The sequence below is a fragment of the Mesoplodon densirostris genome, chromosome 1 (assembly GCF_025265405.1).
Source record: "Mesoplodon densirostris isolate mMesDen1 chromosome 1, mMesDen1 primary haplotype, whole genome shotgun sequence".
In the NCBI taxonomy this organism is placed as follows: Eukaryota; Metazoa; Chordata; class Mammalia; order Artiodactyla; family Ziphiidae; genus Mesoplodon; species Mesoplodon densirostris.
The window spans coordinates 172,958,844-172,976,974 of record NC_082661.1 but is presented as its reverse complement, the minus strand read 5'-3'; the positions used below and the strand labels follow the sequence as shown (position 1 = coordinate 172,976,974).

General features: G+C 45.1%; 1 protein-coding gene across 3 annotated transcripts in view; it reads right to left on the bottom strand.

The window, feature by feature from the left end:
* Positions 1 to 18,131, bottom strand: part of KCNMA1 (potassium calcium-activated channel subfamily M alpha 1) — a 748,255-nt gene that overhangs the window by 116,536 nt on the left and 613,588 nt on the right. Inside the window, exon 19 of one of the 3 annotated variants that reach the window (XM_060111630.1) lies at positions 9,232 to 9,405. The exons of the other annotated variants lie outside the window; for them this stretch is intronic. Within the exon in view, the coding sequence (XP_059967613.1) occupies positions 9,232 to 9,405 (174 nt within the window). The remainder of the gene's footprint in view (positions 1 to 9,231; positions 9,406 to 18,131) is intronic. 3 annotated transcript variants of the gene reach the window in all.

The window sequence follows — 18,131 nt, the reverse complement described above, 5'->3', positions numbered from 1 at the left end:
CCCCTTGGAAAGGTGTTTGGCTAGGGAAGCAAAACTCTGGTAAGCAAATATAAGGATGGAAGATTCCTTGATTCCCTAGGTAATTCAACATGATGGACTTCCCTGGTAGTCCAGTGGTTAGGAACTCTGTGCTCCCACTGTAGGGGGCGCGGGTTTGATCCCTGGTCAGGGAACTAAGATGCCACAAGCTGTGCGGCATGGCCAAAAAAAAAAAGAGAAAAGAATGTCGGTTCAGGAGAAAACCTCGGAGAGAATGCCAGGAGTTGGCATTCTCAGCACTCACGCTCCACCACTTCGAGGGAGCTCAGGACTCACGTGCTTTTCTGTGCTGTTTCAATGACCCTCTGGGGTCAAAGGTGTGCATAAATCTCCAGTCATGGGTGCTGACATACAGACACAATGAACGCAGATCAAATTCTTGTGCACAGAGAAATAAAAAGGAAAAGAAAATTGCTCCACGGTACTTAGAAATGCCACACGACTTCCTCAGATTTTGTGTGGCCGTACTTCACAGGGAATGTGTTTTGTATTTCCACCAGCGTCCGATGGTGGTTGGAAACAACAGCGGATTTTCAGTGAATGGGATGTGAAGCACTTTATTATTTTTTTCCCTCCATAGATGGAAGGAGACGTGCTGTCTCCCTGAGAAGGATGGGAGGAGAAAGTCACCTTGCCATACACAGGGATTTAAAAAAGAATTCCCAGGAGCTCTAACTGAAGCCACCACAGGCAGCTCGAGCCACGACCCTCAGGGCTGGCCACATGTCCCAGCTGGTGGCCCTCATTGCTTTGTTTCTGCCGCCCAGCCTGGTTCAGGGCCATTCATGCCAGTGATTCAGAGCTGCCTGGCTCTGCCCCCATCAACACACTCAAGATGTGGGTCTTGTTGGAAATGCAGAGGCTGGTAAGGGAAGAAGAAGAAATACTGGTTCAAAAAAAAAAAAAAAATAGATGGAGTGGATCCCCAAACCAGGGGCAGTGGAGACAGTCCAGTAGGTCTCCAGGCCCAGCCAAGATCTCAGGAAATTCTCCAATAAGACAACCACTCCACAGAGCCCAAATGGGAAGCACAATGACTGCTGAGTCAGCTGGGGAGAATTAAGCTCAAGAAATTTAACTAATGGAATTCAACCGCTTCAGCGCCATCAATTAAAATTTCTTTAAAATGATTTTAACTTCTTGGAATTGTATTTGGATAATGCGCTTCAGCTGGGAGTCCTAGAGGCCGTTAGATCATCTTCCTTCCTCAGGCTTCTTGGAGCAGCTCACTCCTGCCTCCTCCTAGCACATCCCCCCCCAGCCCCCTCCCCCGGCCCCCGCTGGTCTTCTCCACCCTCACAGGATGGCTCCCAAGGCCCTCAGCTCCAGCCCCTCTTCCCAGAGCCGCCATTGAAATCCTACCAAAACAAAGCCTCTGTGGTTCATTCCCCTGATCAAATACCTTGAATGCTTTCTATTGTATTACGTGTGAATACAGTGCCATAACAGGGCCCTACTCACCTTTCAAGGCTCCTCTCCCCTTGCTCCCAGGCACAGGGCTTAAGCTCCAGCCAAACTGGGTGACCAGCTGTTAGACAGGAGGCTCCAGCCCTCGGCACCCCCCTCCACTGCCATGCCTTCTCTCATGCTGTCAGGCAGGACACCCTTTGCCTCCCATCCTCCAATGCACATCTGAACTGTCCTCTCCTGTGGGACCTTTCCTCGGCTGACCAACAGGAGGTGACCTCTGGGCCTTTGCACTGCCAAGCAGTTTGCCCCCCCCTCTCACAACACCTCCCACACTGTCTCCAGCTCTCAGGACTGGAATCCTCATCTTTCTTCTCCTTCCTTGGAGACAGACCGATATACCCATCTTCTTCAACTGAGTAAGGAAATGAGTAACTCGGTTTGCTCCCTAGACTGAAGCACCAACCGTCCAGCCTATCCTCAAATGCCAGCCCCACCACTGACTCACTATGTGACCCTTGGCAAGTCACTTAGCCTCTCTGTGCCTCAGTTGCCTCATCTGTCAATGCACAGATGCCTCAGTTTACAGTGGCCTCAGTAGCAAATAACAGTTACTACCTACCCCATGGTAAGGATTAAATAACATCTGTACAGGGCACAGAGCAGTGCCTGCAATGCAGCAAATGCTACGTGTGGGTTCAATTTGACAATAATAACAGTAACTAATGTACACGTATCCACATACACACACCTCCTTGCAGGGCTGGCAGAGTCCCCTGCATACAGTAAGAGTAGACACTAAGTCTAGTCTTAACGTGAATCCAAGCTAAGCAGTTGGCCATTTCCCAGCACCACCACATAAGCCTTGGTTCCTAGGAATACACACACACTAATAGCAGAGGTGTCAACCTCGCTTCAGAAGAGGAAAGCAATTTTTCAGCAAATCTTAGTAGGCTTCACTCTTCTTTCCTCCTCACCAATGAGTATGACATGTTTGTAATCTCTACATCCACTCTATTCAGAAAACGGTTCCCATTCCATTGTTCTGTGCTCCATCGTTTCTAGGCTTAAATGCGAATCAAAGATCCCAAGCACTGAGAACTTGCCTGTAAGCACACTGGCAAATGTCCTAAATTTGTTGGGCCAGATGACAAATGTCCATCTCAGATCAAGGCACATCCAACTGAAATGATGGTCGCCGTATGAGAAGGGAGGATCCCCAGGTTTGACTGAGACCAGAATGATGCCCATCAACTGCTCATTTCCGTCTGGATGGGATTTGGAAGCAGGATGCGGTGCAGCCTGGGCCGCCGCCCTGCAAGCCTCTCTCCGATGGCTTTACACCATCCTTGGTCTGATGCTAATTCAAGACAATGCCCCAGCGCATCACAACAAATTAGCCACAGACACGCGATAGCAATCAACTCAGGGCGCTGTCCTGAATGCGGGCTGGGGGATTCCCTGTCTCCACGAGCTGCACGCTCCCACAGATGTTTCTAAGAGCCTCTTCCCAAAGGCCCATTTAGAGAGAAATTAAATGCAACTTTGACTTAATTAACGTTTTAAATGATAATGAATACAACGTAGATTCATGGGAGGCATTTACATTGTGTTGTAAAATTGATAAAAATTTAATAACTCTTTGTTAATAAGTTATGTCTCCCCAGACCCATAAAGCCTAAGGCACTGCAAACTCCAGCCTGGGTCTAATCCAGGCTCCTGGTGCAGGTGGAGGAGGGAAGCAGAGATGGACTTGACATTTGCTCCAAGCCTGCTCTAATTCTAAACCTCTGCTTGTTCATCAGTACTTTATTTCATACAGTAAAGGTCAGGATTTGGGCTCAAGGCACAGCCTTGACAAGAAAGCTCAAGTGAAAGGCGGGCTGGCCCTGGCATCTGTCGCCTGAGATAGCAGGGGGTGGGGGGGATGGAGAGCTAACTGGCCACTTCTCCCCTCCTCCATGGAGGTAAAAGGCAGAGTCCACTGCCTGGTGGTAGGAGCTGTCAGGGTGAGTATGGTGACAACTGGCCACTGTCCTGAAATAAAAATGCAAACATAATTTCCATGTCACCTTGCATAAGGACTTCTGCCTAGCTTACTTGTGGCATGCCAACATCTTTTCTGGTTCGTCCTTGAGGAGCCCAGTCACTTATTAAAGCATCATATCCCTGGGGAGGGAGGTGTCCAAGTGATGGGGGTAAACACAGAGCACCCTTTCCTCTTTCTGACCTTTCTACTTGTTATCTCCCAGCTCTGCTTCAAAGGATTTCTTGTGAAAAGTTGGCTGTTGTTTGTCTACTTTTCCCTTTCTCTTCCATCTACATGTGGTACCTCTTCACAGCATATTTATCTTAAAGAATTCAACTATTTTGGAGGAGGAGGAGAGTACAACAGGGTCTCAAAATGCAAGTCAATTACTTCACCTGACACTACACTGAAAAAAACCCAGTTATTTATTATGAATAAAAACATGGTTTGTTTGGAGCTCTTTAGAGATGGGCAATTAAAAGGATTCTTTTCAAAGGAAACCTTGTCCAAGCATGATGGCTGCCTTACAATGAGCTGACCACCATATAAGCAAGTAGGAAGGCATCGTGCTTCGTGTCACCCCGCTGCTGAATGTGGCTACCAGAAAATCAAAGGAGAGGCATTGGCTTCTGTAGCCTTCCTTGCCTTCTAACAACAGAAGTGCCCTAAGATGCCCTCCCAGGTCCATTACTCATGGAATGATCAAATGGCTGCCTAGGCCAAGTTGCCTTCCTGTTTTCACTTCCTGCAATGAAGCGCAAATGGCCAAATGGGGCATGGGGCAAGGGTAGCTAAAGAGCTAGGGCAGAATCCAAAGCGTGCTTTAGTGTTAGCAGCAGTAAATGGATATTGTTGCGGGGGCGGGGGGGAGAGAGAGAGAGAGAGAGACCGAGAGAGAGAGAGACAGAGACAGAGAGAGACAGAGACGGGGGGAGAGGGAGGGGGAGAGGGAGGGAGGAGGGAGGGAGAGAGGGAGGGAGGAGGGAGGGAGAGAGGGAGGGAGGAGGGAGGAGGGAGGGAGGGAGAGAGGGAGAGAGGGAGAGAGGGAGAGAGGGAGAGAGGGAGAGAGGGAGAGAGGGAGAGGCACCGCACCAGTAAGCATGAGAAAATGGGAGAAACTGAAGACCCAGAATGAACAGGCTTTAAAAAATACAGGGAGAACAGTGATTAAACTGATTAGTGCTTTGCCTATCCGTTTTCTTACTTTCTATCACTGATGGTGGTAGTGAGAAGAGAGAGTCTTTGTTTTCAAGGTCCAGAGTAAAATAAACAAATACAATTTAGGACTGGGGAGCTTGAGAAAGTCGCCCAAAACTATACCTACAGAAAAGGACTGAGATAATTATGGGCTGTTGATCTTTAAAGACAGCTTATTAAATTAAATCTCCCTGCAACAGGCACTGGAGACTGTCAGCACAGGGTGTGTCCTATTATAGACACCTTCCTAGAGCTATTTGCACTCCCTGCCCCAGTATCTGATTTTATGTACTTTATGTATTTTATGCCATTAGTTTAGTAGAGTGACTTTAGTTCTATTGACAATGTTAATTCTCTGCCTGTACAAACCAAAGGCTACTCGGGATAAGCTGATTTTTGTTTATTATCTGACAAGACTCAAGATTACACTAAAGTGATTTTGGTGTCTCCCTTCAACCTAATCGTATTGGACTTCTCCTCTCGACTGAACCATTGGAGCTGAATGCCTCCTTGTATTATATTTACACCCGAAAGAAAAGTCGTGCACCACTTAAAATTAGCTACAGTAGTTTGCAAGTGGGTGTATGTAATTGTGCAGGTTTAAACTATTAGTAAATTGAAAGGTTGGTGTGAGTGATTACACATGTCCTTTGGCTAAAACTATCTCCAAGCACAAATTTAAAGATCCGTTTCTCTTCGAGCACATGATTAATTTGTTCATGTCAGGGTTACTGATGGTTTGTGACCAGCATCATGTCAGGCAGTCCTCAGCAGGTCTGAATCAATAGGGTCTTATGTTGTCACTGCATCATAATTTTAATTGTCCCCTTTCTATTAGACTTAGCAATCAGATATCGAGCAAGACTGAAGTAACACAAATAAATTCTGAACAGAGAAAAGGTACTATTTTACAAAATTATATGGAGGGGAAGTGGAATAGATTAGAACCTCAATCTATATTGATGGGTGTGTGGATGTCGCTAGCCATATATTTTTTATGTTTGACAGTACTAGAACATAGCTACTTGTTGAAAGTCTGGGGCCCGTACCCTATTAGCGTCTTTTAAGAGAGCTGGTACTTTTGCCCAGGATCATCCAAAGTAGAAACAAAATTGGAACAATCCAAAAATGATGCTCTGCACACCAATTCTAGCCCACCATATTGAATGATTCAGTCCTGCCAAAAATAGAATAGTCTTGCGATGAGCCCTTACTGGTCACTCTTTGCGTTACTTCTCTTACTGCTTTTTAAGTCTTCTGTAAAGGAGTCCTCCTTCTCTGCAACTCTTTTTGTCAGCACAGTGTGGCCTGACATCCCGTGAGCTCAACAGAAGGGGACCACCGTTAGAAAAGTATGTGACTTAGCAACAAGGGGAACGTGTAACGGGCCACACCTCCAAGGAGAGGTACATGCAGGCAGGGCTTGCTGTTAGGAAGCAGAGTCCTAAGACTGTGTGAACACTTTTAATATATTGCCATTCCTCTGGGAACTGGCTACTTCTCTTCCCACTTCAGAAAACACATAATGGGACTTTGTGTTTCAATTTACCGTCCCTTGAAAACGGAAATCTTTTCCCTTAAAAGAAAAAAAAAAAAATAGTAAAGAGGTAGACGAAAGGCAAGAGAGAAGGAATCGGACAGTCCCCAGAGCACACTGGCTCAACTGGGAAACTGTGACCAAAGCAAGCTCTGTAATAATATAATGACCTTTAATGAGTGTCTTGGGAAACAATACAGCCCCAGCATAAAAGACAAAGGGCAAAACGCATCACGGCTCCGCTGACACTAATTCAAAATGATTTTCAGAACAACTAAAGAATGTAAGAGAAGTAATCTGATCCGCCCATCTGACCTCACTTTGATTCAAGGGCCCTTCTCCTGCCATTTCTAATTGTCAAACCCTCTACGTTTCACATCTGCTCATATTTAATGAAAAGCCCACTCTCACCACCGCTCTTTGAGGCAACCAGCTCTGTCCAATGGGCACCACCCAACCCCACCACCAGTGAGGGAAGCCCGGGGATTGCTATTGGAGCTCTGCCAGAGGAATTCTGCGTAGACGTAGACATTCCTTAATTGGAGAAGAAGGGCTTATGTGGGCCCACGAAGGGGATCAAATTGGAATGGATTTTTCTAACTTATTATTAATGGTCAGAGGTGAGTGGACTCACACAGGGATGGATGAAATCTGCTTTTGTTTGACGGAGTGACGACGGCAGGGAGACTGATGAAAACAGAGGAGGCAAACCCCACCCCCCCAAGCTGTCAGTACCAGTTACGCCTTCCACACACAGCCCAAAGCTCCACATTTTCCACGGTGGAGCTGATGCTGGAGGGGTAGAAAGACAGCAGTCTCATGCCCAGGATGTTTCTGAGAAGACGGGACCATCCCACCCCAAGTTTTTCTCCTCCTGGCCTCCATCAACACTTGGATTAAATTGCAGAGCTGAGAAATCCCTTCAATTATGGTTTCTCCTGGATAAGATGGAAATTGCACACACTGGGTATCATGGGCCTCACGTAGGGGACACAGATTTGCTGTGATTGGTATGGGTGGCCGGTGCCAAGACATGACCACAGGCCTTAGTTTAGAGCCTGAGTGGCTCCTTCCTTTTCTCCACTGGATCCCTGGCCAAGGTTTTAGAGCCTAGCGGTTATGTGAAAGTAGAAGTTGTGCCTTAGATGGGTAACCGAGGGGGCTGGTGCTTACATTCACCACCATCAATCAAAGAGATGTGGCCAAACTGGGCCACCACAGCTCACCCCTCCACTCCTCCTCCCCAGCTCCTGTCTTTGAACCTGGTGTCTCGCCATACATCGTAAACTAACAAATTCTTTGCATGGTCGTGACCGAGTTCACCTTGGTGGTGTCACAGGAACCAGACAGAACTGTGATGAGAATAAAGGAGTAAGGGCATGTATGACGGCATGCGCAAGAAAGATTTAAAGGAAATTTCCTTCCTAGGATTTTAGGCCAATACGATGGGACAGTCCAAAATCCCTCTCAACACCACGTCTATTCAGGATCACTTTAAAAAAATGAATCCTGTCCCTTGGCACTGTTCTGATGGAGCAGTGAATCATAAATCAGAGACGATGATGATTCACTGGTCCTAGATCGAACTTTTCCAAATGCCTCTAAGACCGCTCCAAGCACAATAATGTCTCAGACCTGAACTGTGGTTTCAAACATCAGCACGGGGCATGGCACACTCCACTGCATACAGTGATGTGAGGGCTCCCTCAGCCCTGGACGTCCCATAGATCACTGCCACACAAGCACACCATGCTGGGACCGCATGCTCTTTTCCCTCCTTGTTACCAGTATAAATTAACTGCTGCTGGTGAAAATTTAGCTCAACCAGCTCTGGGCACTTGGAAGAAAAGAGAACGGATAATATGGTTACCAGCAAACATGGTGGGTGCTTTCAAGAGGAAGGAATGAACACAGAAGGATTGTCTTCTACCGCCCATGCTACCAAAAATGTGAAAATAAGGTGACAGCCATATTTTAAGGTAACCAAATCCTCAAGCAAAGCACAACCTCTTCTGCCCTTAGATGAGGCCCCTCAGTGAACAAGCTGGAGCTTTCAGTAGCATCACCCATGTACCATGTCAGTAAAACACAAGCAAAGTCCATGCTGAAGACAAGGATAGTGTGGGGGCAGGGAAAGGTGCTCGGGAATCTGGTGTAGCTCAGCCTCGCCAGCTGCCACTGCAAGACCCTGAGAGACTCCTGAACACCTCTGAACTTGCGGGGGGCAAAGACTGACCCCAAGGCTGCACGATGGACTCAAGGAAACCACGGAGCTTCTCGGCTTATGATTTTTGTTGTTATTTGGAATCACAATTGCTACAAGATACCTTAAACAGGGGGCTATATTTCCAGAAAAAAATGAAAGATATTAATGGACTGATCCTTTGAATGAGTCATCTTTTTGAGGGGAAGCTCTAGAAACCAGCGGTCTGTATAGGTTGGCAGATTCTTTTTCAGAGCATAGTAGGCAATCTGGCACTGGAGGAATGAGATACAGGTTAGGGGGACACAGTAAAAAAAAAAAAAAAACAAAACCCATCTGCATTGAAACCCTGTTATATTTTGGAAAGTATCCAAGCTCACTAAAAGCAATTTCATGCCAGAGTTGGCTTGTTCCCTCTAAACCGTTTTCCTTCCTCCTTTCAACCCAATCCGATGTCTAACCCTTCCCCAAATAGTAAGATATACATTTCCATGCATCTCTGTATCAATATAGTGTTTGCTGTGCTTCCACATTTATTTCCAAGCATATTTACTTAAAGGAAAGAGGAATAATATCACTGGATTATAATATCACAGCCTGCACGCTCTTACAAGAAACACAACAAGTTCACAGAATAGGGAGGGAGGCCTCCCCAGCACGTACACAGTGACACAGGCAGCGAGGGCAACACATCACCACATACACTGGGAGGAAAACATCAGCCCGACTGACTCACAGCACCACAGGGCACGACACGAGACGGGGGTGATGCCACAGACAGCACAGACATGGAACTGTATGTGTTGGGGTTAAACTTACAGGCACGGAAAGTGGTGGAGCAATCATTAACAGAGACAGAAGAAAGTGGGAAGGCTCTCTCAAGGGTGTCCACGTTACCACGCACACGGCCTGACATGCACGAGCAGTCACGCTCAGAACGTCCGCAATCAAAACAACATGCCCGTCTCATTCTCTTGTAGATGGACATCTTGGCTATAACCATGGGTTGGATGGGACGAGAGGAAGAGCGGTAGTTAATGGCAAAGTCACACACAGCAAGGCAGCTGGAAGGGAGCTGAAGGGATTGAACACAGGTCTTAGTTCACGTTAACAGTCTTGACCCAGAAAAAAAATGCAGAGAGAACTGTTGGTAACACTTTGGTTGTACATTGGAAAAAGCAGAGAAAATATCAATTGCCTGTAGAGTCCCCCAAGGCTGTTGCATATTATTTTTCTACCCTGGGTAAAGCGGGTGACCACGGGAAAGGACATGGCTGATGACAATCGGGTTGTTGGATGAGAAGCAGCACACATTAGAGACAGCAAAAATGTAACCAACATTTTTTCCCCTGGCACAATTAATACAGGAGGACAAAAAATACACACAGCCAATCAATTAATTGCTTATTGCATACAATAAATGGTTTTTGCAAGATGCAAAAATATCTAGTATGTAGGCTTTCTAATTTCCATCCATTTCTGGGCATTAGGCAGAGGCTGGGACAAGCTTTCATCCAATTAGATATGAAACGATTATGTGTTAATATAGAATCTGAGGATGCCTCTGCTGAACTTCCCCAGAGTGAGTTTACAGGATGCCTACAGGAATTTAAATTTACTCTTGACAGAGCAAATACCCAAATCTGTCCATATAAGAAATGCAGCTCCTCAAGGCTAACGCTGCATATTTGACATTAAAGGCAGTTCACAAATAAGAAATCACCCAAAGCATATGAGATGTTGGTCTATTGCAATGCATTTAGCTACTCATGGGTGTATTTTCTGCTTGAAGCTGAGAGAATCTGAAAATCACATCTGCTCTTCTCTCCCCCGCAAAAAAAAAATCTGAAAGTTATCGGGCTATTGGTTAACCATATTTTTTTCTTATATAGAAAATATCGGCCAAAAATAGATGAAAAATTACAAAACATGAAACGAGAGAATAGATCCCACGTAAAATATCTTACTAAGATTTGCGCAAGGCACTGATAGCTCCTCTCAAGCTAATATCATAGGTTCTGCGCTGCCTGGGAATCCAACTTGAGTGCTAACGTACAGAAGTCGTTGGACATCACTGTACTAGTTCTCAAGGCCCTGCACCCTCACCCTTCAAGCCAATTTATATTTCAGTACAAGAGAAGCTTTTTGTACCTCATTTTGACGCTACAGCGGGCAAACATCTTGGTTTATCCTTAGCATGAACCTGCCTGCTCCTTTCATAACATGGGAGAAGAATTCATGCTTATTCCAAGCATCACAGCCAAATAGTCAGCTGAATTGGAGAGGTGTTATTCCCTGTGCCCACACCTTCCACTGTGAAAATCATTTTTCCCCCATCGTTTTTTTTCTTAGTGGAGAAATGGTTGCACTCTTACTTTAAAATATGGCTAGTGGTTTTGAATGTTACAGTCACCAGGAAGAGGGGTTTAAATCTCTCCAATGGGTCAAGTCCTGTTCTAAGACCTTTATGACGTGCCATACAGTCTATTTGTCAAGCAGGGGTAACATTATGACTGTGAGGAACAGGCACTGGGGCAGATGAATGAGAGATCCCTTCAGCAGCAACTCCATTCCTGTAATCCTGGCTCACACTTTTAGCGACATGTTCTTTTGGCATCCTAGCTAGTCAGTTGTTCAGATCATCATCATGCAGCCCCAGCCCTGTTCAATGCGTGGGACATCATTCCTGAGCTTAGCTTTTATGAAAAAAAAGAAAAAAGAAAAAGTTCCACTATAGCATTTGAATCAGAAGAATTTAGAAGGCACGGTGGGATTGCCCAGACACCCCAAACAGCAGTTGTCGAAGTCGAGAAAGGCAAAACAGTCTTCAGTTGAAGACATGAAAATAAAGTTATTTTAAATGCATCCAGATCTGGTGTACAACTCGCAGACCACTTGCTTGTTTTTTCCTTCTTAGTTCTTTTACTGGAAATATTGACTTGTTATTTATACAGAGGGAAACGAAGATGATTTTTCGTTTTGCTGTAGATAAATTGTTTTGAAAAAAAATTAATCAAATGCTGTAGCAGAAGAGAAGCCCATTAAACTCTGAAATGCTATGCTTCTCATTAGCAACAGTGCCTGGTTTTCGTTTCCATACTGCCATTTTGGGTTCATATACAATAATAGACTCTGACACATTTATAGGGAAAGAAAGTTCTTATATATATACCGTCTTTAAGGACAAGGGGAGGGAGGATGGGGGTGGAATAACTTTCAAAATGATTTTGTCAGAGGTAAGCCCATCATAATGGGTGATTGAAACCTCCTACTTGATAAGGGTTCAGGAGGAAACACAACTTCAAACCAGTGCCTCTCAGGGACTGTTTGCAATTGTTATTGTTGGCTCTTCTGGAGACCATGCATTGTTCTAAAATTTCATAGTGTTAGCATGCAGGAACAAGCTGAAATTGGTAATCAAAGCAGCAAAAAAACCATTTGCTATAAGAAGATTAAATGTTAATTGTAAGCACTCACATTCCAAAGCAGTAAATGCATAAAAAAGAAAACATGCTATTTCTCTTCATTCCTTCCCAGTCATCAGTTTTACAGTCACACCAAATCCAAAATAGAAATCTCAGAAGACAAACAAGCACCACCACAAAAAGGAAAAAAAAAAAAAAAAATCAGCAAGAATGATGGATGAGAGGCTCAAAGACAGGACAGAAACAGTTAAAAATGATTGAGCCCCACACATTGACAAACCTTTGTGAATTATTACAATGTCTAGACCAAGGTGCCACCAACTGCGAGGTTGGCTCTTTTGCTTTACTTCGGGAATAGTCCATTTTCACTGACCCCCTATCGGGTGTCTTCACCTACATACTTCTGGGTCCACTTTCTTAAAAGGTAAGGCCCATTCTGACCTCCCATCTGGTGGTTGTGATCCATCAGGCTTGAAGGACGTGTGTCCCAGCCAGGAAGAGCCTTCCTCTGGGCCATTTTGTGAGTCACGAATAAGCTCTTTAACTAAAAATGGATGAGGATTTGACTCTGGTGGTAGCTGTTCCAGGAGAAGTGGACACTCTGTGTGTAAAACTATACTCTCAAGTTGTAAAATAAAATTGTATCAAAATTAAGTCGTGGACCTCCGACTTCGGAAAATACCATCCCTCATCCCCCTTGACACTCTCTGCTTCCTAATCCTTCAGTTTTGTTTCAGTGAATTGTGGATATCCAGAACCACCGGTATTTTATTTCCATGTCTCCATGATTGTTTCCTTTTCTAGAGCTGATGTAGGTTAGAAGGTTAATTTCAGATATCAGAGTGCCACTTAAAACTCCCAAGGTTAGGTTTCAAGGAGCAATTTTGAAAGTCTCAGTATTTATTTAAAACAGAAGTAAGTTTCCTATCTACTCCCTGGCCACATAAAGTGCCCTCTCTCCTCTGGTGTTTGCTGATTTTCTTTTTTATCCAGTCACCCAATGCTCTCTTCCTCAATCTCAATCCTCAGAAAAGGGAGTTTTCCCCAGGATCTCAATGGTAATACTAAGTAGATCTGTGAGGACATCTAGTGGATCTATGTGGAAGTGCAGCTAGTTAACAGACCACCTGAACTAGCTGGGAGAGGATGCTGTGTACCTCTTAAGAATTGAAACGTGCAGCGTCATTTCAATTCAATGGCTTCTCCCAATCCACAGCAGATGTTTAAAAAAGAGCGGAGATGAAGGCGAGAGAGGTTCTAGGACATGGTCCTAGAGTGGTCAAAAGTGGCAACTTGCAAGCACATCGGCTCTGCAGCCAGTCTGCAGAGCAGGACCACTTCAGCACCAGCTGGCTGGGTCTCCTTAAAGCCCTGCTGTAGCTTCCTGAGACAGGGAACAGACAAGAGTGTGTCTCTCAGAGGTGTTAATGCTGCAGCTACTTGTCATTCCATCTTAGTACTCTTGGAACTTTATGCTCAATTAATTGCCCTCATTGGCCGACTTAACTCAGAGAAAGCAGAAACAAGCCTCTGCAGACTCAGTTTTCGCCTTGGCCCACATCATCAGGTTCTTGTTCTTGGACTGGCGCCACAGATGCAAAGAGGTTATGCAGTTGCCAAGACCCTGGGTCTCACCTTTCTCCTCCAAGAACTCTGTCCTAGAAGTTTTACAGTTTGAGAAAAAGCTTTTATGTGCTTGCCTTCCCCACGATGAAGTGGATATTCGTCCAATGTTTCCATTATGACTTCCTAGTGCTATTTGTAGAGACAAAATAAAAGCATTTCCCTCATGGACTTCATCAAAGCCATTTACTGGAAGATTGAGAACTGGAAGATTTCCCCTGCGTACTTTTGGACAACTTTTCTTATATATTTAAAGGTCTCAATCATGAGAAAGAAAACCTGTAGAGAAGGGGCTGCTGTAGATGTAGCTTAGTTACTGCTCTTTCCTTGTGTCAAACGGACAATCGGTTGTCAAGTTCAGGTTCTCTGCTGGTTAGCCCTTCGGAGCCAAGCCTGGAATGGAAGGGGGAGCTGGACCCCATCCTGCTCTCAGCTCCATCTGCCTCCTGCACCAGCAACCAAAGTGTCAGCCAATTTCTAACTGTAGAATCTTAATTTCCAGGGTGGGTTGGAAGGGGCAAGGAAAGCAGTGCTGAACTGAAAAGCTCAGGTGACATTTTCCCAACTGCTGGGGAAAAAATATTTTAGGTTTCAAATGGAGCAATTCAAGGCAAGACTGGGGCAGAATAATAAAAAAAAAAAAACCTGCCATTCAATTCACAGACACTTGTCAGGTTGCAACTTCCTGTTTAAAATCAACCCAATGAAGGAAGGATTATTTCCAAGCCTTAACTCTGGAGCTGCTCTTCATATGCTCGGCAGCAATACAATTTTAAGTTAAAATATCCATGGAAGAAAATGTCCACCGAGGTGAATGGTGAAGGCATTTGTTTGATGGGACAGTGGGAATCCAAGAGCATTCTTTCAGGTCCTATAAATGAGGAACGATGTCTTCACTTAGCAAAATTCCTCTGATTAGCTTCTGGAGGAAGGAGAAAAACCTTTCAGGTGGTTTTCCAAGAACGGAAAGAAGGGAAAGAAAAAGCTGGTTAATGTCAGCGGCAGAGAGCACACCAAACTAGCTGACCCTCCCTCAACACCATATTGTGGCTGGAGAAGACAGAGGAATTTGGCACGAGAGTTGTTTGTTGATTGACATCACGGTTTCCCTCCAGTTCTGAAAGATCATTCGATACAGTAGGCAGCTCTGCAGGTAGGAACGTGGTTCATGCCCTGAAGTCATTTTTCAAGGTGTTCTGCAGATACAGGGAGCCATGGAGTCAATTTGGGCAGAATTTTGCTCTGAACTGAAGAAGGTCATTGTTTTGTTTTGTTGGTACATTGAGCATTCCGTACCCTCAAACTGTGAAGACTAAGCCCAAACCAGATGACCAACTTGCCTCTTCTTCTGCAAAGGAGCAGGAGAGGACCAGGTGTGGAGACATCTCCTGCAAATTCCAGGGCCGCTGGACTGGTCTGCAGGTTGGGTCTCTTGTAGGTGAGTAAAGACGGATGCTCATCGCTGGTGCCGCTGAAAGCAGCACTGCTCTAAGTCACACACAGAAATCCTGGCCTACAAGCTCCTCGTCGATTGCCACAGCTTGCAGGGAGAGACGGTCCTCTTCCGGGAGTAATTCAGGGGCTCAGAGACTTATATTTACTCATTCTGGCTTCTACATAGCTCATTCATGAAATGGAATGTTCTCTTCAAGCCATCTTTTTCTTCCTTAAACAAGTAAATGGATCTTGCAAGATGCCTAACACCCAGAGAGGAACTAGGTATGTCCTAGTAGGTATTACTGAGGGAGAAATTTTATTTTAAAGCAAGGTGCTTCATAGACTATAGGAAATAATTACCACTGTAGAAATACTTGTCTCCAGTAAGGCAATTTCGATACTTACAGTCCCAAAGCTGGGTGTCCAATTAATTCTCTCTCAAGCACTTTCTCGTATAGAGAGGCACATATGGTGTAATAAATACATCACTCTCTCTATAAAATATCTCTACGCTTATATATAAAAATGTGCATTTTTACATATAAAGTACTGGTACATACCATATATATCACAACACAGGAATATATATGTAGCATATGTGTTTCCTTCAGGATAGGGATTCAAGCTTAATAGCAGAGGAGACCAAGTATAATTTATCAAAGGCAAGCATGACAATGAACCCCAATTGACAAAGCATCTAGAGCTAGTGGTAATTACCTCAGCTGACTCAGTGTCCCCTAAAGGTCCTGAGACAAGGCCTTCAAGAGAAACACTGTTGTTAAGGTCTTATTTTCAAGTGGAAAAATAAGACAGCGCCAGAAGCTGGCAAGAGGCTGGCGGGGGTTGGGTGGGGGGGGGGCAGGTGGATGAACAGAAAGGGGTTGCCTGCTCGCAGGGTTCTCCAGCTCCAGGCTACTCTGCAGACGGAGTTGGGGCATGATGTCACTGCTACATGCAACATAAATACCAAAAGAAAAAAGAAACTGCAACTGTACAGAAAATAAAAGAAGTATCTCTTCTAGAGAAAGACAGGGGGAACTGGACTCCGGGCTGCTGGGAACCCGTTTTACTCACAATATATCACTACCAGTGTGCAGTTAAAATAGAGTAGGGGCAGTATTCCAAGGCAGCAAAGAGAAAGAAAATAAATCAAAAATATGTCAATGATTAGAAGTTAAAGAAAATTCCTTCAAACACAGCAATTTAGACATGACTTGTCCCCTAGGAGTCCACCTTTTGGCAAATATTTAGAGGCTGGGGGAGAAAATGTAAATCATTAGCCTGGGTTTGTTATACAGAAAAAGAAAATAGGTAAATAGTAGATTCTGAGAACTTGCTCCTTGGCCAGACAGCTGAGTTTGACTCTCTTCCTTGATGGAGAACTATGAAGAAATGGGAAAAAATGCAGAAGTTAAACTATACTACCAGAGAATTTCCAAAAATGGAGTGTGCACACTTGATACTTATCCAGATAGTATGACGCGAGATGTTTAAGGCTGTTGAATGAAGGTGAATGGGGAGGTTGGGGGCTGGGTGGAGGGCTATTTGGAAAGGGAAAGGCCAGGTTGGGAAGGGGGGGGTTAGAAAACTGTAGATAAAGACCACTGATGTCATCAGCTCTGCCCTCCCGGAAACTTATCATTCCAGGGTGAATTATTAATACCTGGCCTAACAGGTTTGGGCAGTTGACTATGGGTCAGCTGCCCTCTCCAACTTAGGGCACCAGGCAATATGCATTCAAAGGCAGGAACCCCCTCGCCCTGCATTATTAATAATTCTAGCTCTACTTCTAACAAAAGTTTCTTTGCAACCAAAATCTATCTTCGCCAATTTCCTAACCTGCCTGGTATGCCCTAGGACGTTCATGTTTAATCATTCGTTTTATTCGGACCACAATGTACACATCCACATCCACAACCCGCCCTCTGTAACATAGGCTATGACCTTTTAATGAGGAAGAATGATATTTGGACAATTCTGATTGCTATCAAACATTAACCTCACAGCTGAGGGCCTCTATGAGACAAGGAGCCCAAGGAGGGGAGAGGGGTGCAGAGAGAGACATCAAGGCCCTGTCACACCGGCTTGGCTTTGCAGAGACAGTCCTTTTGTAGCAATCTGTGCCGTGCAGGATGGGAGATCATTCGATTCACTAGCTGAACCAACGTTAAAGGTAATGAGGAGAGCAGAATTATTTCAAACAATTACGTGCCTCTCTCTCCAGGATGAAGTTAAAGTCAGCTGCCCTTTGCTTGCCTGGAACCAAGATGGAAAAATATCCTAGAGGCCAAATCCTCATGTCTAGGGACTTAAAAATCAGTCTGCTGGGTTCTACTATAGATAGTGCCCTGTGAGGAACATTCCAGCATCAGAGCAGGAGTCAGAGACGCTCACTCTTCCTCCTGCCATTTCCACTCGTGCCTCCCTAGAGCCTGTTCTCTGTCCAGTCACCAGGGAGATCCTTTAAAAGAAGAACTGATGATGTCATTAACTTGTTTAAACTCTTCCAATGGCCGTATTTATCATAGCACTAAAACCCCGTTTCTTCCCAGGCCCCTGCCTGCCTTTTTGACCTCGTCTCCTACCACCCTCTCCCCAATCCCACCAGCACCACTGGCCTTCCTGCCTTACCTCAAACACCACTAACGTATCCCTACCTTTGCCCTTGCTCTTCTGTCTACCTGGACTGAGTCTCAGCTTCAGTGTCACCTCTCAAAGGAGGTCTTCCAGACCTTTCTAGCTAAAGCAGCATCCCTACCAGGTCCCTCACACCCTCAGGCAGTCTCCTCTCTCTTCAGAGCACTTGTCTCTGTCTGAAGGCATTTAATTATTTCTGTGATCATTGCTTGCCCCCATTCACTAGAGTGAAGGCTTCAGGAGGGCAGGGACTATCTCATTCACTGCTCCATCCCTAGCACCCAGAATAGCGCCTTGCACAAAGAAGGCACTCGAATATATGTGAATGACTGATCAACACGTGAAAGCAGCCTCGTCATTTCACTGATACCCCCGTGGGGCCAGGTTCTCTGGCAAATATCTGGTCAAGGGTTATGGGCCTCGATACTCTCCTACATTCCCCAACCCTCTCCACTACAAGTGTTTTCTGACATGGGTTCATCCTCTTGTATTTGTTACTCTCTCTCACGTACTTCTGCCTTGGGATGTTGTGTTCCTTCTGACGGAAGTGAGCTGGGTGATGCCTGGTCAGCTGAGCTGTATTTCTGTGTTTACAGA